The sequence below is a fragment of the Suncus etruscus genome, chromosome 4 (genome assembly GCF_024139225.1).
Source record: "Suncus etruscus isolate mSunEtr1 chromosome 4, mSunEtr1.pri.cur, whole genome shotgun sequence".
NCBI classification, from domain to species: domain Eukaryota; kingdom Metazoa; phylum Chordata; class Mammalia; order Eulipotyphla; family Soricidae; genus Suncus; species Suncus etruscus.
In genome coordinates, this window is record NC_064851.1 from 12,147,055 (window position 1) to 12,172,598 (window position 25,544).

The 25,544-nt window shown below is 45.7% G+C and overlaps 1 protein-coding gene across 2 annotated transcripts in view; it reads left to right on the top strand.

Moving 5' to 3' along the window:
* The window catches only part of TIGAR (TP53 induced glycolysis regulatory phosphatase), a 35,786-nt gene that overhangs the window by 404 nt on the left and 9,838 nt on the right, over positions 1-25,544 (top strand). The window contains exons 2-4 of one of the 2 annotated variants that reach the window (XM_049772107.1): positions 13,077-13,114; positions 19,230-19,351; positions 24,017-24,094. In XM_049772107.1, coding sequence (XP_049628064.1) covers positions 13,077-13,114; positions 19,230-19,351; positions 24,017-24,094 — 238 coding nt within the window. The remainder of the gene's footprint in view (positions 1-13,076; positions 13,115-19,229; positions 19,352-24,016; positions 24,095-25,544) is intronic. The other variant, XM_049772108.1, reaches the window with a different exon arrangement.

Consider the following 25,544-nt stretch of genomic DNA (forward strand, 5'->3'; position numbering starts at 1 on the left):
TTAGTCAAATGAGCTAAAACCCAAGACAACCTTGTTTTTTAGGAAGATTGCAAAGTTTGCATAAAACCTCGTCGGAGATTTTGTTTTTAGGGTCTCTCTCTCAATCTAAGATTTATTTCTTTGTCTTTAGTCTCTCCTCTTTTCTCTCTCTCCTCTCACTGTCTCTCTCTCATCTAAGATTTATTTCTTCGCTCTAGATGGTACATTACCAGGAGAGATTAAAAAAGAGCTTCCTTCTCTAGGCTGATTTTACCATATCATTCTCAAACACAGCCTCTTATCAGAGCAAGATACTTCGGGCTAAATGCCAAAAGTGACATTATGTCTCTTTTTATGTTTCTTCTCGGTACATTATTGCAGGATTTTCATATAAGTGGTTGATTAAGAGCATCGATTTATTTTTATTTTTATTTTTATTTTAAGTTGATAGGTGAAAATCTGCTTCAGCCGGAGAGGTAGCATGGAGGTAGGACATTTGCCTTGTGTGCAGGAGGACTGTGGTTCAAATCCCGGCATCCCATATGGTCCCCCGAGTCTGCCAGGAGAGATATCTGAATGTAGAGCCAGGAGTAACCCCTGAGCGATGCTGGGTGTGATCCAAAAACAAACAAAAACAAAGAAAATCTTTGTGCTTCAACTTTAGAAGTCTGGTAGTGTGGCCTGTAGTTAACTGACTTTGTCCTTCTGATCTTTATTTTACTTATTTATTTAATTTATTTTTTGGTTTTTGGGTCACACCCTGCGGCACTCAGGAGTTACTCCTGGCTCTGCGCTCAGAAGTCGCTCTTGGCAGGCATGGGGGACCATATGGGATGCCGGGATTTGAACAACCATCTATCCTGAATCAGCTGCTTGCAAAGCAAATGCCCTACTGCTGAGCTATCTCTCCGGCCCCCTGATCTTTATTTTAAACTTTATTTATTCTTCTTATTTTATTTTATTTTATTTTTTTGGTTTTTGGGCCACACCCGGTGGTGCTCAGGGGTTACTCCTGGCTGTCTGCTCAGAAATAGCTCCTGGCAGGCACGGGGGACCAGATGGGACACCGGGATTCGAACCAACCACCTTTGGTCCTGGATCGGCTGCTTGCAAGGCAAACACCGCTGTGCTATCTCTCCGGGCCCTAAACTTTATTTATTTATTGACTAATTGATTGTTTTAGGGGCCACACCCAGTGGTGCTCAGTGGTTACTCAGGGGTGGCTCTGCACTGAGAAATCACCCCTGGTAGGCTTCAGGACCATGTGGAATTCCAGGAATTCCTGGGTCTGCCGCTGTGCTATCCATCTGGCCCCCAATATTCTAATCTTTAAATTGGGAATAATGATGGTTCCTGACTCATTGGGCTAATGGGAGAAAGAAAACTGGCATGCAGCGGGTGGTAAGACTTTTTATTTTAAGGAGCCAGAGGAGAACCAACGCTCAAGGGGTCAGTACAACACATGTGTGCATGCCGGAAAGAAAAGGGGTTCAATCCCCAGGGGGGGAAAAATCTGAGAATTAAATAACTTCAGAAGGACGACTTTAATAAGTTTAGTTTTCAGTGTACATGTACCACACCACCATTCTATTGGACCAAGGTGCAAGTGGATTGAGTTATACAGACAAATAAGGCACCATTCCTTACTTTTTGGAGTCCAGAGGGAGAGAAAATAGGATCCTATCAACATCCTCCATAGGTAAAACTATATGGGAATTAGGAACAGAGCAATAATATTGAGGATAGGGCACTTGCCTTGCATGCACCAGTCCTAGGTTCAATCCTCAACATCCCACAAGGCTGCCTGAGCCTGCCAGGAGTGATCCCTGAGCAGAGCTAGCAGTAAGTCCTGAGCATCTCGAGGTGTGACCCTGAAGCTAAAAGCAAAATGAACGAAGGAGTAGTATAAGAATCACCTGAAGCTGGCCCTTTATGATGCATAGAATTTGACTATCTAAACTTGCAATCAGGAATCCTCTATTACTTCTCTGCCACTCCTCTTCCTTTGATAGACCATTTTATGACAACTGAGTTCATAGATTGAATCAGTAGTAGAACAGGAACTGGAGACCTGCTCGATTGCCTTTGCTTTCAGTGGTAGACCACTTTCTAGATGTTTTGATCCTGTCTCCAAAGTCTGACATAGAATTGAACCTCAGAAGTTTATAGGGAATCTGGGTTACATCAGCCCTAAATAATAAGATGCGTCTTGCTTAGATTTTTTTTTTTGGGCTGGGGTTGGAGCATACCCTGCTGTACTTAAGACTTACTTCTGGCTCTGTGCACAGTGGTCACTTCTGGCAGGACTCAGAAAGAGGCATTACATCAGGGTTGGCAGCATGTTTAGATTGTTAACAGTGATTTTATGAATGTGGATTCTTTCCCCTTCCTGCTGATGTCTTAAGAATAAGGTGTTACTGGGGCCAGAGAGATAGCATGAAGATAGGTTCTTTGCCTTTCATGCAGAAGGATGGTGGTTCGAATCCCGGCATCCCATATGGTCTCCCGTGCCTGCCAGGAGCCATTTCTGAGCATAGAGCCAGGAGTAACCCCTGAGCACTGCTGGGTGTGACCCAAAAACCAAAACAAACAAAAAGAATAAGATGGGGCCAGCATGGGGGGTAAGACATTTGCCTTTCATGCAGAAGGTCAGTGCTTTGAATCCTGGCATTCCATATGGTCCCCTGAGCCTGCCAGGAGCGATTTCTGAGCATAATGCCAGGAGTAACCACTGAGGGCTGCCAGGTGTAACTCAAAAACAAACAAACAAAAAAGAATAAGGTGTTACTGTGGGCTGGAGAGATAGCACAGCTGTAGGGTGTTTGCCTTGCAGGCAACCTATCCAAGGGCAGATGGTGGCTCAAATCCCGATATCCCAAGCCTGCCAGGAGCGATTTTTGAGCGCAGAGCCAGGAGTAACCCTTGAGCCCACTGGATGTGACCCCCCCCCCCAAAAAAAAAAGAAAAAAAAAAAGAATAAGGTGTTACATGCCAGGTAATATTGCAATTAAGTTCTGACAATCTGGGGGCAGGATGATAGATAACATGCAGGTAAGGCATTTACCTTGCATATGGCTGACCCAGGCTCGATTCCTGGCATCCCATATAGTCTCCTGAGCCTGTTAAAAGTAATTTCTGGGGCCAGAGAGATCGCAGAGCGGTAGGGCATTTGCCTTGCGTGCGGCCAACCAGGAGGGACATGTTCTATTCCTGGCACCCATATGGTCCCCCAGCCTTCCAGGAGTGCAGAGCCAGGAGTAACCCCTGAGAACTGCTGAGTGTGGCCCAACAACCAGTCAATAAATATAGTTGTTTTTTTTTTTTAAAGTAATTTTTGAGTGAAAAAGCCGGAAGTAATACCGGATTGTTGCTGGTTGTGACCCCCCCAAATCAAAAAAAACAAATTTGCTTATAACCTGGTGAAAATTTGCTCTTCAGTTTGCAGGTAAGGAAACTGAGTCAAAGGACATTTACTGGTTGGTGGAGAGATAGGAGATAGGAGATTGGAGCCAAAATGGTAGCCACTTGTGTTAGCCACTGTGCCTTTTACCTCTTTGAAGTTACTCTGGAACAGAATGATGATGTATTCAAGAATTGTTTATTTTGCTCTGTTTTAGTCCTAGGAAAGTGAGTGGAAGTGTTAAACTTTTGTTGAAATAAATCCTCATGGTTATGACTGACTTCTTTTCTGTTTTATCTCCTTTTCTTTTTGTATTTTTGGGTCATACTCGGCGGTGCTCAGGAGTTACTCTTGATTGTGACTCAGAAATTACTCCTGGCATGGGGACCAATTGGGATATGCTGGGATTCGAACCACCATTTGTCCTGGATAGATTGCATGCAAAGCAAATGCCCTACCGCTGTGCTATCTCTCCTGTCCCTGTTTTATCTCTTTTTTAAAAATTAATTTATTATTAATTTTTTTGGTTTATAATACATTCATAATGGTTTCTCATAGCATAATTTCAATACCACCATTTATCATCAGTGTATTTCGTCTTCTCTTTGTGTGTTTTCAAAGCTAAAAGTGAGTGATTCTTTGAAGGAAAGAAATTATTTGAGGGGCCAGAGAGATAGCAAGGAGGTAAGGCTATGCAGAAGGATAGTGATTCGAGTCCCGGCAGCCTATATGGTCCCTCGAGCCTGCCAGGAGTAACCACTGAGTGCTGCCAGGTGTGACCCAAAAACCAAAAAAAAAAAAAAAAAAATTTATTTGAAGCGATTGGCAACACCAAATTCAGTGGTGTGACTTTTTTGTTTGTTTGTTTGGTTTTTGGGCCACACCATCAGGGATTATTCCTGACTTTGTGCTCAGAAATCGCTCCTGGCAGGCTCGGGGGACCATATGGGATGCTGGGAATCAAACCTGGGTTCATCCCAGTTGGCAGTGTGCAAGGTAAACACTATGGCTGTGCTATCACTCTGGCCCAGTGAAGTGAAGTAATGAAATTGGCAAGATTGCCAATAATGGATGGAAATACTTGCATTTTCAGTGACCCTATTCTGTGATTCTAGGATGGTTCAAACCTGGTGGCATTATCAATATTTTTTAGAATTGGATGCTTTTTGTTGGTTCATTTTGGGGGAAGGGCACATCCAGTGGCGCTTAGGGGTTATTTCTGGCTCTGCACTCCTGGCAGGCTCAGGGGACCATATGGGATACTGGGGATCGAACCTAGATTTGTCCTGGGTCAGCCACATGCAAAGCAAACGCCCTACCCCTGTACTATCGCTCCAGTCAGATACTTTTGTGTTTTTGTTTTTGGGCTACCTAGTGGTGCTCAGGGATCATTTCTAGCTCTGTACGCAGGGGACCATATGAGGTGCCGCGGGGATTGAACCCAGATTGGTTGCTTGTAAGGCAAGTGCCCTATCCTCTGTACTATTGCGCTGGCCCCAGGAGTTGGATACTTTTATTGAATAGCGCCTCTTTGGCTCATGCAAGAGAACTTACAAAAAAGTATTTAAAAAAGCCTACAACTATCCTTTTGAACTCGAAAACATCAGTTTGCATCATTTTGGGGTTAGAATACCAGCAGTACCAAATTCAAGTCTTCTTGAATATGAGACTGACTTCATGATTGTACATGGAGCATTGAGAACTCTAGATGTTGCCAGTTGGCATTCTGTTACCTGTGTCAAAGGCCAAAATAAGATGTTATTAGTGTTTCCTTCAAAACCATCCCCCTGCTTTTTTTTTTTTTTTTTTTTTTTTTGGGTCACACCCCGCAGCACTCAGGGGTTACTCCTGGCTTTATGCTCAGAAATCGCCCCTGGCAGGCACGGTGGGGGGGACGGGACCTTATGGGATGCAGGGATTCGAACCACCGTCCTTCTGCATGAAAGGCAAACGCTTTACCTCCATGCTACCTCTTCGGCCCCACTCCCCTGCTTTTTTTCATGTAGTGCTTGGTATTGAACCCAAGGCCTCATTCATGTAAGCCAATTGCTCTTCTGGGCCTCACTCCCCTCATTTTAATTAATTTTATTTCATTTTGGAGGGTGGCCAGCTACTCCCACCTCTGTGCTCAGAAGTCACTCCAAGTGGTCCCTGGAAGGTTATGATGTGCTGGAAATGGAACCTGGGTCTGCTATATGCAAGCATGAATGCAGGCTCTGCCTGTTTAATTCTCTCTCTCCCTCCCCTCTCTCCATTTCTTCTCTCTCCTTTCTCCTCTCCTCTCTCATCTTATTTTTCTGGTGTGGTGGGTTTGAAGCCAGAGACTCTCCCCAGAAATTCTCTGGGCCAACTGATCCAATGATTCAACATGAGGACACAAAGATGTGGTGTTGCTTGGGTCATGTGGTGCCAGGGATTATCTTGAATACCCTAGTAATACTTGGGGAAGGGGGGGGGGCCTTCAGGCCACAATCAGAGGCTTTCTAGGTATCTTGTGGTGACTGGGATTGGACCCTGTTAACTACAGGCAAGGTAAACTTAATCCTTTTTTTTTTTTTTTTCCACAACCACCCATTCCCTTATTTTTATTTCTAAATACTCTTTTTTTTTTTTTTTTTGGTTTTTGGGCCACACCCTGTGACGCTCAGGGGTTACTCCTGGCTATGCGCTCAGAAGTTGCTCCTGGCTTCTTGGGGGACCATATGGGACGCCGGGGGATCGAACCGCGGTCCATCCTAGGCTAGCGCAGGCAAGGCAGGCACCTTACCTCCAGCGCCACCGCCCGGCCCTATTTCTAAATACTCTTAAAGCTTTTTTTTTTTTTTTTTTTTTTTTTTTGGTTTTTGGGTTACATGCAGTAGCGCTCAGGGGTTACTCTGGGCTCTATGCTCAGAAATCGCCCCCAGCAGGCTCAGGGGACCATATGGGATGCTGGGATTCAAAACACTATCCTTCTACATGCATGGCAAATGCCTTACCTCCATGCTATCTCTTCCACCCCTTAAAGCTTTTTTTTAAATTATGGGCTGAATTTACTTTTTGTTTTTCTTTTTGTGCCACATCCGGTGGGTTACTCCTGGCTCTGATCTCAGAAATCACTCCTGGCAGGTTTGGGGAACCATATGGGATGCTGGGGATTGAATCTGGATCTGTCCTGGGTTGGCCATGTGCAAGGCAAGTGCTCTACCACCTTATTCTTTTTGTTTGTTTTGGTTTTTGGGTCACACCCAGCAGTGCTCAGGGTTTCTCCTGGCTCTGTGATCAGAGTTCACTCCTGGCAGTCTCAGGGGGACCATATGGGATGCTGGCATTTGAACCACCATCCATCCTGGGTTGGCTGTATGCAAGGCAAATGCCCTACTGCTGTGCTATCTCTCCTGTCCCTGAATTTACTTCTAATGACTTGAAGATGGTGAGTTTGTGAAATTATTGTAGCAAAACTGATGGCTGCCAGCAGATAGTTAATTTTCAGTGGTGCCAGTCATTGATCTGGCCATGAATAAAGCAAAGACATGTTAGACCCTCTGTATGCTCTCATAGACATGTGTTTCTTTGCTGTTTGTTTTCTGGTAATGGGGTTGATCACTAGGGAGAATCTTTGAAGCTAGAGTTAACCTATGTAGCAAGGTTCCTAAACTTCTCTTGCCTATTGTGTCCTTTACAGAAAAATAAAATCAAAAGTGCTTAGTAATCTTTGGAAATTGATCTTCCAGGGATTAGATGTAAAACATCTTCTGTTTTACATCTAAAGGTTGCCTCTCCCAAATCAGTTCAGTATCCTCCCTCCCTGAGGGTGGGGGTAAGACACTACTCTATATAAACAACAATAACTAAAATAGTATGCGCCTGGAACTCATAAGCAGGGCCTTATGTGTCTGAAATCCTGGATTTTATCCCAGTCAGTGTCTGTTGGGTTATACCTTATTTTACCTAAAACAAAGTATATCCCTGGTTCCTTTATATGTTTGTTTAAAACTTGTTTTCACCCAAAACAAAGATTGTCTTACTTGTAAACCTGGGTGGGTTTACTGTCCCACCCAGGGGTGATCTCTGTACGCCATGGAAATGAATTCAGACTAGTACATCTCCGTGTGGGGTGATCTTACACTGTCCTCAAACACTCCTTTCCCTTACTCAAACAAAAAATCATACAGGGCCGGAGCAATAGCATAGTGGTAGGGTGTTTGCCTTGCACCTGGACAACCCTAAAGAGACCCAGGTTCGATTCTCAGCATCCCATATGGTCCCCCAAGCCTGTCAGGAGGGATTTCTGAGTGCAGAGCCAGGAGTAATCCCTGAGCACCACCACCACCACCACCACCACCACCACCAGAACCACCACCACCACCACCACCACCACCACCACCACCACCACCACCACCACCACCGGGTGTGGCCTAAAAAAAAAAGTCAAACAAGTCAAAGGAAATACTGTGCATTAATTCTCTTTCATTTTCTCCCTAAAATACCTAGTGATCATTTCTGTGATAGCCAACCCTGGGAAAATTCTCCTCTTTTTCCCAAGAAAGTAACTGGTGTGGAGGCATTCGGCTAAAGCTGTGGCATGATTAATTAGCAGGCAAGCCTTTACATTTCCATGTAGAGTAAAGCCTATGCTTTGCAAACGCGCCCCAAATATCTGCTCGTCCCAGGTTCCTCGGCTCTCTTTGGCGCACCCTGAGGACCTGCTTCTTTGGATGCCTTAGAAGGTATGATTGGGAAGTTCAGCCCTGAGTGCAGCGGAGCAGGCTCAAGCCTCAGCTGAGCTGTGCAAATTTTCAGGACCTATAAAGGGCGGTCATGAGACTTCCCCTTCTTGGCAGGCAAACGGGGCTCCTTGCAGGCTCGGGTGTTCTGTTTTGGAATGGGGCCAGACTGCAGATTTTGACAAGGAGTGTTTTTATTCCCGACTCCTTCCAACTCGGTTCTTTTGACCTTTCGGACTAACTCCACTCCTTCTCCCCCCCCCCCCATCTCAAACCCAACTCAAGAGAAAGTGAAGTAGATGAATCTTACACCGATTTTTGCCAAGCTATTTTCCTCTCTCCTTACCTCTCCCCAGCTAACTTTTCAACAGTGGCCCCGGGATTTATACAAACTTCTCAATAGAGCTGATACAAGCTGTCAAACTAAATATTTATAAGAAGACGTCTGGGGGTGGGGGAATAGTTCTTTTTTTAGGTGCCCCACTCTAGTATTTATCTTGCAAAGTGAAGGCCAGAATGTCCACGAAAGGGCCAGCAACGGGAACTAAAAGTAATATAGGCCCGAATCATTACTGGCAGATGACCGAATGCTTCAATCAATGTGATTCTTTTTTCCTTCTTTCACTGAAAATGCTTATCTGGTGGGACACTGCTATTATGACTACGCAAGTACAAAGATTTATTCTTCGGATGATTTATTTATAGGATGATTTTTCTCTTTTTTGGGTGGGGGCATATCCGGTGGAACTCAGGGGTTATTACACTCTGCGCTCAGAAATCCCTCCTGCAGGCTCATGGAATGCCAGAAATTGAACCAGGTTCCCTTCCATGCTGTATTATCACTTTGGCTCCAGGATGAGCTATCTTTATTTGGGGGGGGTCACACCCAGAAGTGCTCAGGGATTACTCCTGGCTTTATGCTCAGAAATCACCAGAAATAACTCCTGGCAGGCGTGGGGGACCAAACGGGATGCTGGGATTCCAACCACCATCCTTCTGCATGCAAGGCAAATGCCTTACTTCCATGCTATCTCCAGCCCCAAGAGGAATTATCTTTATGTTGAGGGGGACCACACCTAGCAGCTCAGGATTTTTTCAGGGATCACTTCTAGTGGAACTCTGGGGCTTTTAGGTGGTGCTAGAGATTGAACCAGGTCATTCCAATGAAAGATGATAACCTTTCTTATTATCTCTTGAGTCCTGATTCTTTTTTTTTCTTCTCTTTTAATGATTAGAAATGCCTTTTTGTCTCCAGTATTGCCCTGGGTACTTTACAAACCTGATTGGCAGAGGATAATATTATCTTTTCTATTCGTTTCATAGGTTGGATGAATTTTGGAGTACAGTATTGAACATCTCTGTCTCTCACCTTTGAAGTAGATAATTTTTTAATTTATTTTAAATTCTTGTTCATTTTATTTGGGGGCCATACCTGAAAAGGATAAAATTCTACCACTGAGCCACATCCTTAGCTTCCATTTATGCATATTTAAAAGAATCTCTGCTGGGGCCAAAGTTATAGGGTCAGTGGGTAGGGTGCCTTGGCACGCATTGATCCTTCAGCATCCCACATGGTCCCCTAAGCATTGCTCTGAGTCATTCCTGAGCACAGAGCCAGGAATAACCCTGGATCACTGCTGGGTGTGGCCCCAGACCAACCAAACCCAAATCAAAAGACTCCTTGGCCATTACTTGGACGGTTCTTACTCATCAGAATGATTCTGCAGGTTTATGAGAAGATGGTGGAGCCCCAAAGTTGAGTCTGATGCTGGGGCCCCAAAATTTGCTTTTTCAAGTTCCCAACACAGCCAGTTATGAAGGTGGGGAGCCAGCCCCCCCCCCCCAAGAGCCTATGTTCTGCTCCCCACATAGGCTCTGTTTCAGCAGCAGGGACCCCAACCAGAAAGTCTCATCTCATTTATTTTCTTCCCTTTCTTCTGCTGGGTTGGCAGGAGGTTGCACTGGCCTCGCTACTCACCCAGGATCCTCTGCTGTAAACTCTGTGCTCACGTACATGCCCGAGATATTATGTGTGGTTATGGCACACAGGATCTCAAATGGTGCTGCTTTCTCTGGACTCAGCATTCGGTCTGTGCTTGGGAGCAGATTCCTGCCTGCTATAACAGGTGCCCTGACACTGGACTCTCCCCCCTGCTCCCAGGAATGACCCTTAAATACCAAGCATGGGCCATGTAGATATTTAGTGGCTGGAGCATGGCCACGTTCTGTGGACGTGCACTCAGAGGCATAGGGGTGTCGCATAAAAGCTAAGCCCTAAAAAGCAGCACAGAGAGGTCCATGCAAAAGGACAGCAAGCAGGTAGGCCACATGCCCGGATTTGATCCCCAATAATTCCATGTTTCCCTGAATCCAACCAGGAGTGATCTCTAAGTGTAGAGCCATAAGTAAGCCCTGAATACTGCCCGATAATGGCCTAAAGAACAAACGTATACACAATTGGAGGAAAAAAAAAAAAAACTAAAAAAGCCAGAAAGCACAGTGGTAAGGCATTTGCCTTTATGTAGCAGAACGGGGGCAGACCCAGGTTTGATCCAAGGCATCCCATATGGGTCCCCAAACTTGCCAGGAGTGATTTCTGAGCACAGAGCCAGAAGAAAGCTACTAACACCTAAAAGCTGCTGGATGTAACCCAAAACCCAAACCCAAACAATAAACAAGCAAAACCAGGCTTTTAATGGGGGGGGGGGGGCGTTGTAATCACTCTGCAGGGCTCAGGGTTCCTCAGGGCTCAGGGTTCCTCAATGCTCTGCACACAGAAATTCCTCCTGGCCTGCAACCTGAACTTCCGACCTGGATCAGCTTGCAAGGCAAATACCCTGCCACTGTGTTATCTCTCCAGCCTCCAGGCTTTTTTTTTTTTTGTGTGTGTTTGTTTGTTTTTGGGTCACACAGGGCAGCTCTCAGGGGTTATTACTGGTAATGAGCTCAAACATTGCTCTGGGGCAAGAATAGTGGAGCTAGTGGTAGGGCATTAGCCTTGCGTGGGCCAACTTTCCCCCACTCCCCACCCCCACACATCCCCTCCCCCCCCCCCAAAAAGAAAAGAAATTGCTCCTGGTAGGCACCATCTGTCTTGGATCGACTGCATGCAAGGCAAACCTGTTCTATCTCTCCAGACTCATAAACCAGGTTCCTTTTTTTGTTTGTTTGTTTTGTTTTGTTTTGGGGCTACAGTTGGTGATGCTCAGGGGTTACTCCTGGCTTTGCACTCAGAAATTGCTCCTGGCTTGGGGGACCATATGGGACACTGGGGATCAAACCCAGCTCCATCCTGGGTCAGCCTCATGCAAGAAGAATGCCCTACCCCTGCACTATTGCACTGGCCCCTAAACCAGGCTTTTTTTTTTTGTTTGTTTGTTTTTGGGCCACACCCAGCGGTGCTCAGGGATTACTCCTGGCTGTCTGCTCAGAAATAGCTCCTGGCAGGCACGGGGACCATGTGGGACACCGGGATTCGAACCAGGCTTTCTTAAGAGATGGGTGTAGGGATACTGAAATGATCCTGGGAGTGATTTTAGGTGCAACTTATTGGAAGGTGCTTTCTGTTTGATTAAAGAAGGTGGAGATTTTTTTTTGGGGGGGGGGGGGGAAATGTGCCAAAGAATTTTTTTTGAAAAGAGGGTGATAGGGGCCGGGCGGTGGCGCTAAAGGTAAGGTGCCTGCCTTGCCTGTGCTAGCCTTGGACGGACCGCGGTTCGATCCCCTGGTGTCCCATATGGTCCCCCAAGCCAGGAGCAACTTCTGAGCACATAGCCAGGAGTAACCCCTGAGCGTTACCGGGTGTGGCCCAAAAACCAAAAAAAAAAAAAAGAGGGTGATAAATCAGATAAAAGTGGGTACCTCTAGATTTAATCATCTGTAGGAGAGAAGACCTTAAGGGGGTGTTGACTTGTAGATAGATACCTCTCCAAAGATCACTTATAGTCTGCTGTCGGTGCTTCTTCTATCCTATATATTTTCTATTACATATGTACAGGTGTTTTTCTAAACACCTCTCTTCAGTTCTTTTCTGTACATATTTTCCCCCAAAGACATATTTTGGGGGTGATGTTTTTCGTAGCCTATTTTAACAAGAATTAATGAACAAATGTATATGTGTATCTTTTTGGGGGGGTTGGGCCGCACCTGGCGGCGTTTAGGGGTTACTCCTGGCTCTGTGCGCAGAAATCGCACTTGGACCATATGGAATGCTGGGATTCGAACCAACGCTGATCCTGGGTCAGTCAGCCTCTTGCAAGGCAGACGCCCTAACCTACCTCTGTGCTATCTCTCCAGCTCACTATATGTGTATCTTTAACCAAATTGTCCATCATTTGCTTAAGATGGACTTGCCTGGGGGCCGAAGAGTTAGTAGTACAATGGGCAGGGTATTTGCCTTTCACACGGCCAACCCAGATTTGATCCCTAGCATACCGTACATATGGTTCCCTCCTCAGCACCTCCAGGAATGATCCCTGAGAGCAGAGCCAGATATAGCCCTTAATTTCCACCAGGTGTGACCCCCAAACAGACAAAAACAAACAAAACAAATGGATTTGCCAGATGCCCCTTTGGTTAAAATTGGAGGCAGCTTGAAAATGTTCGGGTTTTGTCATTTTGGTGACAACTGGCACTCTCTTGGGTTCGGAGCCATAGCACAGCAGTAAGGGGTTTGCCTTGTATGTGACCAACCCAGAATGGAACCGGGTTCGAACACCGGCATCTCATATGGTTCCCTGAGCCTGCCAGGAGTGATTTCTTTGCACAGAGCCAGGAGTAACCTCTGAGCACTGCTGGGTGTGGCCCCCAAACCAAAAACTATAAAATAAAGTCTCTTTTATGTATTTTTACAAGTTAGGTTCTGATATAACTTTGTAAAGTCCAGATGCTCTCTTTTCTAGTATCCTTCCCTCTGAGGGTAGATGTGTTTGTTTTACTTCAGAATTAGCAATTTGTTGATCCATGTTCTCCCCCTGTCTTTTCTGTTTTAGTGGCGAGACAAATCTTAACAAGGAGAGAGTAATTCAAGGTTGGTGTGTTTTTTTGTTTGTTTGTTTTTTTCATAGCTCTTTTATGGAGGAGTGTAATCCTTGGGTTAATCCAATTTGAGGCATCAGGGTGTGCTGGGAGGGGATAAGGGATGAGGTGGGAGGGTATCTTTGTATTGGAATAACTGAGATTACAAGAATTAAAGCATCATTGTCACAGAAACATGATCAGAGCAGATCTAGAAGAATAAGGACCTGGTGGGATGGAGGTCAAGAACTGTGCCCATGTTTTCATTTTTGTTTTGCTTTTTAAATAGGATGCATTAGAAGTGTTTTAGTCAGCTGATTAAGCATTATATTGGGGCAATCTACAGTGGTTGGACATTTGACTTGCGTGTGGCTGACTGGATTTGATCCCCGGCATCCTATATGGCCATCCTGAGCACAGAGCCAAGAGTAACCCTTGAGCACCGCTGGTTGTGCCCGCAAACCAAACCAAACCAAAAAAGTTATATTGGGCCTGATTGTCTGAAAATAAAGCCGCCAGGATGGCAGATGATTTTGTATTTGTAAACAAGATTTGAACTGACCTACTGGTGATACTGGTAATTTTCTTTTTTCTGTACCATATTATTTTTAGTGGAATTCAGAAGACACTTAAATAGAAAAATGTGTGAGCTTCTCACTCTATCCTGAGCAGATTCTTGCTCTCTTGCTTGATTAATCTGGGCTAATCTGGTTCAGTCTTTCTGGGATCTGCAAGCAGCCGATCCAGGACCAAAGGTGGTTGGTTCGAATCTCGGTGTCCCATATGGTCCCCCGTGCCTGCCAGGAGCTATTTCTGAGCAGACAGCCAGGAGTAACCACTGAGCACCGCCGGATGTGGCTCAAAAACCAAAAAAAAAAACCTCAGGTTTTGAAATTTGGGGGGGAGAGGGTTGGGGTCACACCTGGCAGTGCTCAGGGGTTATTCCTGGCTCTCGGCTCAGAAATCGCCCTGGCCCCAGGGGACCATATGGGATGCTGGGGTTCGAACCACCGTCCTTCTGAATGAAAGACAAATGCCTTACCTCCACACTATCTCTCTGGCCCCAGGTTTTGAAATTTTTCAGACCTGAAAAACATGCTGTTTTGGTGCTGTGATTTGAGGGGGGGGGAAAAGGAAAATAGAAAAATATTTAATTCCATAAAAGTCCGGTAGGATTTCAGGGATATTTGGGGGTTTACAGAGACTGATTTTTGAAGCTGGTGCACTCCCCTCCCTCCTCTGGGAATGAATGATAATTTAGTGGGACTTTCTTTTCCATTTGACCTACACCCTATTGACTTAGCCCTATGAGTGAATTTCTCTTCCCTTTCCCTTACCTCCTGCTTGTTCAGCTCAGTACATTCGAAGCAGATTGTGAAGTTTTTGTTGTTGTTGATTTTGTGTTCTTTTTCAACATTGTGCAAGTAATCTGCTTAGTTCTTGAAGTGATATGTTTATGGTATTGGTATCGAGCCCAGGACCTTATACAGGTGAACCTTGCATTGTCAGTGCCCAGTCTCACAGAGAAGCCTGTCCCATTTTTTTTGTTTTATTTTGTTTTGTTTTTGTTTTTTTGGGGGGCACACCCAGTAACGCTCAGGAGTTACTCCTGGCTAATCGCTCAGAAATCGCTCCTGGCTTGGGGGACCATATGGGATGCCAGGGGATCAAGTCACGGTCCCTCCTAGGTCAGTGCATGCAAGGCAGACGCCCTACCACTTGCGCCTCTGGCCCCTGCATGTCCCATTTTTATATGTAATTATCATTGTTGTGACCCAACAGTAGCATACCTGAAATAAAACTTGTAAAAGTCCTGCTTTTCTGATAAAGAAGAAATACTCTAACTTTTTTAGAGGTTGGAATTTGTCTGTTGTATCTTTCCTTTCAGTAATCTCATCAGTTGTAATAGTATCAGGTAACTGCTCTGAATTTTTATTTTGGTTTGTTTTTGAGGCCATACCTGGCTGTGCCAAAGGCTTACTCCTATCTATGCTCAGAAATTTCTTCTGGCAGGCTCAGGGATCAAATCTAGGTTGACTATGTGTTGTGCTATTACTCTGGCTTATCTTTGGGTTCTTGGGGTGTGTGTGTGTGTGTGTGTGTGTTTTGTATTTTGGGCCACACCTGACAGCACTCAGGTTACTCCTGGCTCTGTGCTCAGAAATTACGTGGTAGGTTCAGGGGACCATATCGGATGCCGGGGATTGAACCCGGGCTCATTGCCAGTCAACTGCATGGAAGGCAAATGCCCTATCACTGCTATTGATCCAGACCTATCTCTTTTTTTTTCCCTAGTTTTTTTTTTTTTTGGGGGGGGGGTCACACCCGGTGATGCTCAGGGATTACTCCTGGCTGTGCTCTCAGAAATTGCTCTTGGCTTGGGGGACCATATGGGATGCGGGGTGGGGGGGGGTTGAACTGTAGTCCATCCTAGGCTAGTACACGCAAGGCAGACGCCTTACCCCTTGCACCACTGCCCCAGCCCCTAGGTTCTTTTTAATATGGTTTGTGTTTCAAGTGGTAACGAGAATTCTGTGGGGTTTTATTTTGTTTGTTCTTTGGACTACAACCAGTGGTTCTCAGGGGTTACACCTGGCTCTGCTCAAGAGCTTTGACAGGCTCAGAGGACCAGACAGGAAGCTGGGGATGGAATCCAGAGTCAGCCAGGTGAAAGGCAAACATCCTACTTGCTGTACTATTGTTCTAACCCTGAAATTGGACCAGGGTTGACCGCAGGCTATCTTTCTGGCTACTTGAATCTGTGGGTTAATACACAGGAATTGCAGGTCCATTGTCAGTATTTAAATAGTTTTCTTTTCCTTATTCAGCTGGCAAGGCAAATGTGTGTGCAAAGCAAATGCCCTACCGCTGTGCTATCACTGGCCCTGATTAGACTCTTTGGAGGGTTCTCTCACTTCATAAAAAGAACTATTCTGTATAAGTGTTCTTGTGTTCCTAAGCCCCTGAATTCATCAGACCAAAAGGAAAATTTCCAAGTGGCAAAGCAAGACAAGAATAATATCCTTGACCTAAAACAAAAAAAAAAAAAAAAAAAAAGAATAATATACTAAGCTAAAGCCTGGGGCTGAACTAGATAAAAACTGAGCTGTTGTGTTGATGACAGCAAGAGTGGGGAAGAGGGCCCAGAGAGACAGCATGGAGGTAAAGCATTTGCCTTGCATGCAGAATATTGGTGTTTCAAATCCCGGCATCCCATATGGTCCCTGGAGCCTGCCAGGAGTCATTTCTGAGTGTAGAGCCAGGAGTAATCCCTGAGCGATGCCGGATGTGACCCAAAAACCAAAAAAAAAAAAAAAAAAAAAAAGAATGGGGACGAGGCTTGATGGTGGGAAGGCAAAATGAGAGAATTGAAGTGAGAATTTCCGGAGGTTTGCATCAAGCCTGCCAGGAGTAACTTTTGAACCAGAAAAGTAACCCCTGAGTGTCACTGGTATGGTCCAGAACATCCCAAAAACTTTAAAAAGAGAGATCAGGACCAGAGCTATAGCACAGCAGTAGGGTATTTGCCTTGCATGTGGCTGACCAGGATGGACCTGGGTTCGATCTCTGGTACCTCATATGGTCCCCAAAGCTAGGAGCGGTTTCTGATCACATAGCCAGGAGTAACCCCTGAGTGTTACAGTGTGGCCCAAAAGCAAAAAACAAAACAAAACAAAACAAAAAAGGGGTCCAGAAAGCTAGCATGTAGGTAGGATGTTTGCCATGCATGCAGAAGGATGGTGGTTTGAATCCCGGCATCCTATATGGTCCCCCGAGCCTACCAGGGGCGATTTCTGAGCATAGAGTCAGGAGTGACCCCTGAGCACTGTCGGGTGTAAACTCCCCCTCCCCCCCCCCAAAAAAAAAACAAAAACAAAATATGAGGGACCAGAGTGATAGTACAGTGGTTCAAGTGCAGAGTTAGGAGTAATCTCTAAGCAAAAAAAAAAAAAAAAAGAAGAACAACAATGGACAAGTTTAGACTGTCTCAAAACCAGCTGAATAAGGAAAAGAAAACTATTTAAGGTTCTGACAATGGAGCTGCTATTCCTGTGCATTAACCCACAGATTCAAATGGCCAGAGAGGGAGTACAGCGGGAAGAGCATTTGTCTTGCCTGATGTCAATCCTGGTCCAATTTCAGGGCTAGAGTAATAGTAAAGCAGGCAGGGTGTTTGCCTTTCACCTGGCTGACTCTGGATTCGATCCCCAGCATCCCATCTGGTCCTCTGAGCCTGCCAAGGTTCATTTTATTGGTTTTTGGGTCACACCTGGAAGCGCTCAGGGGCTACTCCTAGCTCTATGCTCAGAAATCACCCCCGCAGTCTCAGGGAACCAGATGGGATGCTGGGATTCGAACCACCATCCTGTATGCAAGGCAAATGCCCTACCGCTGTGCTATTGCTCCGGCCCCCTGCCAAGGTTCTTGAGCAGAGCCAGGAGTAAACCCTGAGAACCCGCTGGTTGTAGTCCAAAAGACAAACAAACAAACTAAAACCCCACAGAATTCTCCTTACCACTTTAAAGACAAATCATATTGAAAAGAACCCAGAATAAAAAGAAGGAAAAAAAAAACCAAACAGATGGGGCCTGTTTGATAGCAGAATGGTAGGGCATTTGCCTTCCACGTGGCTGACTGGGGATGAGTCTGTGTTTGATCCCTGGTATCCCATATGGTTTCCTGAGTCTACCACAAGCTATTTCAGAGCACAGAGCCAGGAGTAACCCAAGTGCTGCCAAGTGTGGTCCAAAAAACAAAAACAAGAACTCAGATAAGCCAGAGCTATAGCACAGCACATAGCCAACCTGGATTTGATCCCTGGCATCTCATATGGTACCCTGATTCTGCCAGAAGAAATTTCTGTGCATGGAGCTAGGAGTAAGTCCTTAGCACTGCCGGGTATGGCCCCAAAAACAAACAGAAAATTCAGCAGTTACCTAATACGACTACTACTACTTGATGAGGTTACTGAAAGGCAAGATACAACAGGCATATTCCAACCTCTAATAAAGCTAAAGTATTTCTTTCTCAGAAAAGCAGGACTTTACAGCACAAGTTTTATTTCAGGTATGCCACCGGTGAGCTACCACAATGGTAATTACATATAAAAACGAGACATGAGGGGCTGGAGCAGTGGCGCAAGCTATAGGGCATTTGCCTTGCACGTGCTGACCTAGGACAGATCCTCCAAGCCAGGAGTGATTTCTTTTTTGTTGTTGTTGCTGGTTTTTGGGTCACACCTGGTGGTACTCAGGAGTTACTCCTGGCCCTACACTCAGAAATCCTCCTGGCAGGCTCGGGGGACCATATGGGATGCTGGGATTCGAATCACTGTTCTTCTGCATGCAAGGCAAAACGCCCAACCTCCATGCTATCTCTCTGGCCCCTACTTGCCTTCCCTGGCAGAGCCAGGAGTAACCCCTAGGAGTCACTGGGTGTGGCCCAAAAACCAAAACCAAAACAAAACAAATGGGACATGCTTCTCTGAGAGATTGGGTGCTGAGAATGGAGGGTTCACCTGTATAAGGTCCTGGGCTCGATGCCAACACCATAAACGTATCACTTCAAGAACTAAGCAGATTACTTGCACAATGTTGAAAAAAAGAACACTAAATCAACTAAAAAAAAAAAAACAACTTCACAATCTGCTTCGAATGTACTGAGCTGAATAAGCAGGAGGTAAGGGAAAGGGAAGAGAAATTCAATCCTAAGGCTCAGTCAATAGGGTGTAGGTCAAGTGGAAAAGAAAGTCCCATTAAATTATCGCTCATTACCAGAGGGAGGGAGGGGGTGCACCAGCTTCAAAAATCAGTCTCTGTAAACCCCCAAATATCCCAGAAATGCCACCTGACTCCTATGGAAGTAAATGCTTTTATTTTTTCTTTTTTGTGTGTGTGTGTGTGTGTGTGTGTGTGGTTTTTGGGTCACACCCGGCAGTGCTCAGGGGTTATTTCTGGCTCCAGGCTCAGAAATTGCTCCTGGCAGGCACGGGGGACCATATGGGACACCGGGATTCGAACTGATGACCTCCTACATGAAAGGCAAACGCCTTACCTCCATGCTATCTCTCCGGCCCCATAAATGCTTTTCTTACTTCTCTTTGTTGCATATCACTTTTCTTCCCACAGGACAAGGAGTAGATGAACCCCTCTCAGAAACAGGTTTTAAACAGGCAGCAGCCGCAGGTGTGTTTCTTGAAAATGTCCAGTTTACTCATGTCTTCTGCAGTGATCTCTTAAGGACAAAGCAGGTATGTTTATGGTCACGGTTTAGGGTGGGTGAGTTTAAATTCTCAACAGTTTTGCTGTCTTTAAACATTGGCTGCAGGGGCCAGAGAAATGCTACAGCGGTAGGGCTATCTTGCACACAGTGATCCAGGATGGATGGTGGTTCAAATTCCAACATCCCAAATGGTCCCCTTTGCCTGCCAGGAGTGATTTCTGAATGAAGAGCCAGGAATAACCCCTGAGCACCAACAGGTGTGACCCAAAAACCAAAAATTAAAAAAAAAAAATCATTGGCTGCAGAGTCCGGACAATGGTCCAGTAGGTAGAGTGTTTGTCTTGCACATGGCCAACCCAGATTCTATCCCTGACACCCCGTATGGTCCCCTGAGCAGCTGTCGGGCATGGCCCCTGATGCAGTTAGAAGTAAATGGGGCCGGGCGGTGGCGCTGGAGGTAAGGTGCCTGCCTTATCTGCGCTAGCCTAGGAGACGGACCGCGGTTCGATCCCCCGGCGTCCCATATGGTCCCCCAAGCCAGGAGCGACTTCTGAGCGCATAGCCAGGAGTAACCCCTGAGCGTTACCGGGTGTGGCCCAAAAACCAAAAAAAAAAAAAAAAAAAAAAAAAAAAAAAAAAAAAGAAGTAAGCCCCAAATGCAGCAGGTTGTGGCCCCCAAACAAACAAGCACACAAATAAAGAAACATATATACATGTTGGTAGGGAATTTAATCACACACACACACACCAGCTAACCACCCCACTTTCTCACTCTCAAACATAACCACAAGTTTTTATTTTATTTTTGTGTCATATTTTACTTTGGCAATTTCAGGGTATTCTAAGAAGAAAGGTGTAATAGAATATATAGTTTTAAAAAGAAAATTAAAAAAGAGACACAGGAGCCAGCAGAAACATTAGACCGGAGAATTTAATCTGCAGAGACACCCATTACTGGAATACGGTTTTAAAAATATCCAGCTATGTTACTAGGAAGAAATAAATGATATGTTTGAAGTATTACTAGGGAACAGAGAACTTTATTTACTTGTTTATTTTGGTTTGGGGCCACATCCTGAGGCACTCAGGGGTTACTCCTGGCTCTGTGCTCAGAAATCACTCCTGGCAGGCTTGGGGGACCACATGAAATACCAGGGATCGAACCTAGTCTGTTCCAGGTTGGTCACATGCACGGCAAACACCCTCCCTCTGTGCTATATCACTCTGGCCCCCTGGAATAGAGAACTTTAAAAAGGAGCAGTTGGGGCTGGAGTGATAGTACAGTAGGTAAGGCAGGTAAGGACACAGAGAGCATTCTCCTGAATGCAGAGTGCAGTCAGAAGAAGAGGGATAGATACAGAATGATCACACTCATTTGTGGAATATTACAAAAGTATGCTAATAATATCCAAAGAAAACAGAGATGCAGGGACAGTGCAGTTAGGGCAGAGAAGGGAGCACTATGCCAATGGTAGTTGGAACTGATCTCTGGGCAAGAACTGGGTGCTGAAAGGGGATAAATTATATGCATGATACCCCTCGGTAACAATATTGCAAACCACGGTTTCTAAAAGCAAAAAAAGAAGAGATGGTTGAGGAAAGGTGGGGGGAGAGAGGGAAAAAGAGAAACGAAAAATGTCTGCTCAGAGGGAGAGGGCAGGTGGGAGAGAAAGTGGGGACATTAGTGGTGGGAAGTGTGCACTGGTGAAGGGTGTTGCCCATTGTATGACCAAAACTCAAATCTTGAACAACTTTGTTGCTGTGTATCTCATGGTGGGTGATTCAGTTGAATTACTTATTAAAGAAAGAAAAACAAAACAGGGCCGGGCAGTGGTGCCAGAGGCAAGGTGCCTGCCTTGCCTGCGCTAGCCTTGGACAGACCGCGGTTCGATCCCCCGGCGTCCCATATGGTCCCCCAAGCCAGGAGCAACTTCTGAGCACATAGCCAGGAGTAACCCCTGAGCGTTACCGGGTGTGGCCCAAAAACCAGAAAAAAAAAGAAAAACAAAACAAAAAATGAACCCGGATGGGGCAGGAGTGATAGCTCAATGGTGAGCAGGGTGTGAGGTGTGAGATCTGGATTTGTTCCTGCTGCCATGTGGTCCTCTGAGCACTGAGCCCAGAGTGATCCCTAAGCACCATAGCCAGCTCCTCAAACTCTTCCAAGACCCTAGATTTAAAAAGTACTTCTGTTTGTTTTCTTATTTATTTTCTTTTTTGTTTTGGGGCCACACCTGGCTATGCTCTGCATTTACTCCTGCCTCTGCTCAGGGACCATTTCTGGTGGGCTCAGGGGCCCATATGGGATGTCAGGAATCAAACCCTGGGTGGCTGCATCAAAGCAGGTGCCCTACCTGCTGTGACTGTCTCTCTGGCCTCAAACCTTGTAAAAGTTCTCTAAGGAAACACAGATTTGGAAAAGGAAATGTATGTGAGTTCCTGAGATTCAACTTAGGGCTTCACATGTGCCAGCCATGTGCTCTACGAACTGAGCCCCAGCCCCAGGACATGTTTTTAAGCTGACACTAGGCAAAGATTTATTTTGGGACACATAATAAGCAAGGCCCAGTTTGGCAAGGGGGGGGGAGAGAGAGAGAGAGAGAGAGAGAGAGAGAGAGAGAGAGAGAGAGAGAGAGAGAGAGAGAGAGAGAGGGAGAGAGAGGGAGAGAGGGAGAGAGGAGAGAGAGAGGGAGGGAGGGAGAGAAGGAGAGAAGGAGAGAGAGGGAGGGAGGGAGGGAGAGAGAAAGAGAGAGAGAGGGGAGAGAGAGAGAGAGATTATTCCATAATCAGACAGCCCTCTCTGAAATCGACTGAGCCTTAACTCAGACCACAGGTTGTGAATTGAATCCTTGGTGCCTTGTGAGCTGTGCCCCATCCTTCCAGCTCCGCTATCATTCAGTCACATGGATTTGAGCATCCCAACTAAAGGGGGTGTGACTGAAAGACAAGCACCCCCTAACCTCGGATGAGACTGTAGGAGATACTTTCTGTCTAATTATAGATGATAGATCTGGAGGGTGGGGGATAGGAGGATGTACTGAATAATTTTTTTGTTTTGTTTGTTTTTTTTTTTTTAACTCGGTGATGTTCCTCTCTATGCACCCAGAAATCACTCCTTTTGGTACTTGGGGGGTTACTCCTGGCTAAGCGCTCAGAAATTGCCCCTGGCTTGGGGGGACCATATGGGACGCCGGGGGATCGAACCTCGGTTCTTCCTTGGCTAGCGCTCGCAAGGCAGACACCTTACCTCTAGCGCCACCTCACCGGCCCCCCCTGAGGAATTTTTTTTCTTCAGTGAAAAGTGGAAAACTAGGCTAGAGGAGTCTTGAGAACCTCTGGGTTATAAGGTTAACATCAAAATCCAGCCTGAGAGACAAACAGCAGAACTAGGGCTGAAGTAATTGCACAGCAGGTATGGCATTTGCTTAGCATGTAGCCAATCTAGGTCTGATTTCCGGCATCCCATATGGTTGCCCAAGCACTTCAGGAATGATCCCTGAGTGCAAAGTGCCAGGAGTAAGCTCTGAGCTCTGCAGGGTGTGGTTTTTGGTTTTTGGGTCACACCCAGCAGCGCTCAGGGGTTACTTCTGGCTCTATTCTCAGAAATTGCTCCTGGCAGGCTCAGGGGACCATATGGGATGATGGGATTCGAACCACTGTCCTTCTGCATGCAAGGCAAATGCTTTACCTCCACGTAATCTCTCTGGCCCCTGCAGGAGGTGTTTACTGCAAAAGAATTAAAAAAAAAAAAAACAGGAAAGCAAAACAGCAAAAAAAAAAAAACAAACAAAAACTAATTGAGCAGCAATGAAGACAAAGAGAAATGATTTGTAGTTCCTTTTTTTTTTTTTTTTTGTAGTTCCCTTTTAAATCGACAGATTGTGTGTGTGATTTTTTTTGTGTGTGTGTGGTTTGGACCAGAGTCATTTTATTTTGAATTACAAGTCTTTCTTTTTTTTTTTTTTAATATCATCTTATTTAAGCACCATGATTACAAACATGATTGTAGTTGGGTTTCAGTCATAAAAAAGAAAAACCCCCTTCACCAGTTCAACCTTCCATCCACTAATACCCGCCACTCTCCCCTCCTTTCCAACCCTCTGCCTGTATTTGAGACTGGCATTCTATTCCTCCCACTCACTCCCATTGTCATGATAGTTGTCAGTGTAGTTATTATTATTTTTTTTGTTTTGTTTTGGGCCACTCCCGTTTGACGCTCAGGGGTTACTCCTGGCTATGCACTCAGAAATTGCCCCTGGCTTGGGGGGACCATATGGGACACCGGGGGGATCGAATCGCGGTCTGTTGTACACTAGCGCTTGCAAGGCAGACACCTTACCTCTAGTGCCACCTTCCCCCATCAGTGTAGTTATTTCTCTAACTGTACTCACCACTCTTTGGGGTGAGCTTCATATTGTGAGCTGGTCCTTTGGCCCTCATCAGAGCCATTATTTATTCTTTTTCTTTTGGTTTTTGGCCACACCCAGCAGTGTTCAGGGGTTACTCCTGGTTGTCTGCTCAGAAATAGCTCCTGGCAGGCATGGGGGACCATATGGGACACAGGAATTCGAACCAACCACTTTTGGTCCTGGATCGGCTGCTTGCAAGGCAAACACCGCTGTGCTATCTCTCTGGGCCCAGAGCCATTATTTTTATGAGAGAGGAAATTGTGACCTTTTTGATTTTTTTTCAGACTATGCATGGGATTTTGGAGAAGAGCAAATTCTGTAAAAATATGGCAGTGCAGTATGACACAAGGCTTCGAGAGAGGGTAAGTGTCTTACACTATTATAGTGTACATTCTGTTACTTTATTCTCCCCCATCAGCTTGTTGGTGAGCCCCTTCAATTTGTTCCATAGCTAGACATTAAATAGATCCCTGCTGGGGACGTGGAATCGATAAACTCATATTAAGGCTCTTTGCTCTAATGGACACTGTTCCCTACTCTTACGTAGAATCTTACTGAATAGAATTAAACCAGGTAAGACTCCCGTTGTGAAGACAAGATAGGACTCATAAGAACTCAGCACAGTATAAAAGAGTTCCAAGTAAAAGTGAAAAATTCTGGGGCCAGAGCGATAGCATGGCAGTAGGGTATTTGCTTGTATGCGACTGCCCAGGACGGACCTGGGTTCGATCCCTGGCATTCCATATGTTCCCCCAAGCCAGGAGTGATTTCTGAGCGCTTAGCCAGGAGTAACCCCTGAGTGTCACTGGGTGTGGCCCAAAAACCAAATATAAAAGTGAAAAATTCTCTCTTCTGGGGCCAGAGTGATAATACCTTTGTCCAGTTGCACATATGGCTGATCCAGGTTTGATCCCCAGCATCCCATATGGTCAATATGGTCACCCCTAAACCCTCCAGGAGTGATTCTTTTTTGGCTTTTGGGTCACATCTGCTCGCACTCAGGGGTAACTCCTGGCTCTACACTCAGAAATTGCCCCTGGCAGGCATGGGGGACCATAAGGGATGCCAGGATTCGAACCACCGTCCTTCTGGATGTAAGGCAAATGCCCTACCTCCATACTCTCTCTGGCCTTTCAGGAGTGATTCTTGAGTACAGAGCAGCCAGGAATAACCCCTTGAGCACTGCTGAGTGTTGCCTCTCTAATTCCACCCCCCAAAAAAAGAAAAGAAAAATTATCTTTAGCCTTTCAGTCCTATACTTTTTTTTTCTTTTGTTGACAGGGGGACATATCTGGCAATGCTCAAGGGTTACTCTTGGCTCTGCACTCTGGGATCACTCCTGGCAGGCTCAGGGGACCACACAGGTTGTTGGTGATCAAACTCGGTCAGTCACATACAAGGCCATTGATTGTGCTCTCGCTCTGACCCCTCAATCCTGCACTTTACTTTGAAACATGAATAGAAGAGCCAGAATAACAGTACAGTGTGCAGGGCTCTTAATTTGTCTGTGTCCAACTTGGGGTTGGGTTCCTTGTACCACATATGCTTCCCTGGGCCCAGGAATAACACTCCTGGCACTGCTGGGTGTGGCCCTCAAACAAAAAAAAAGCCCCCCAAAAACCATGAATAGGACTCATTGCCCCACGTTATACATTAGAACCGAATCTTCCAGAAGCTGTGTGACTCAGCTAAAGCCGTACAGCGCTGTCAGCGGTCCTCGCTCCGAGAACACTATTTTTAATTCTCTGCAACAAGAGGAACCTAGAAGCTGGTTAGTGTCCCCACCGGGCCACAAATGTGACTGCCCATAAG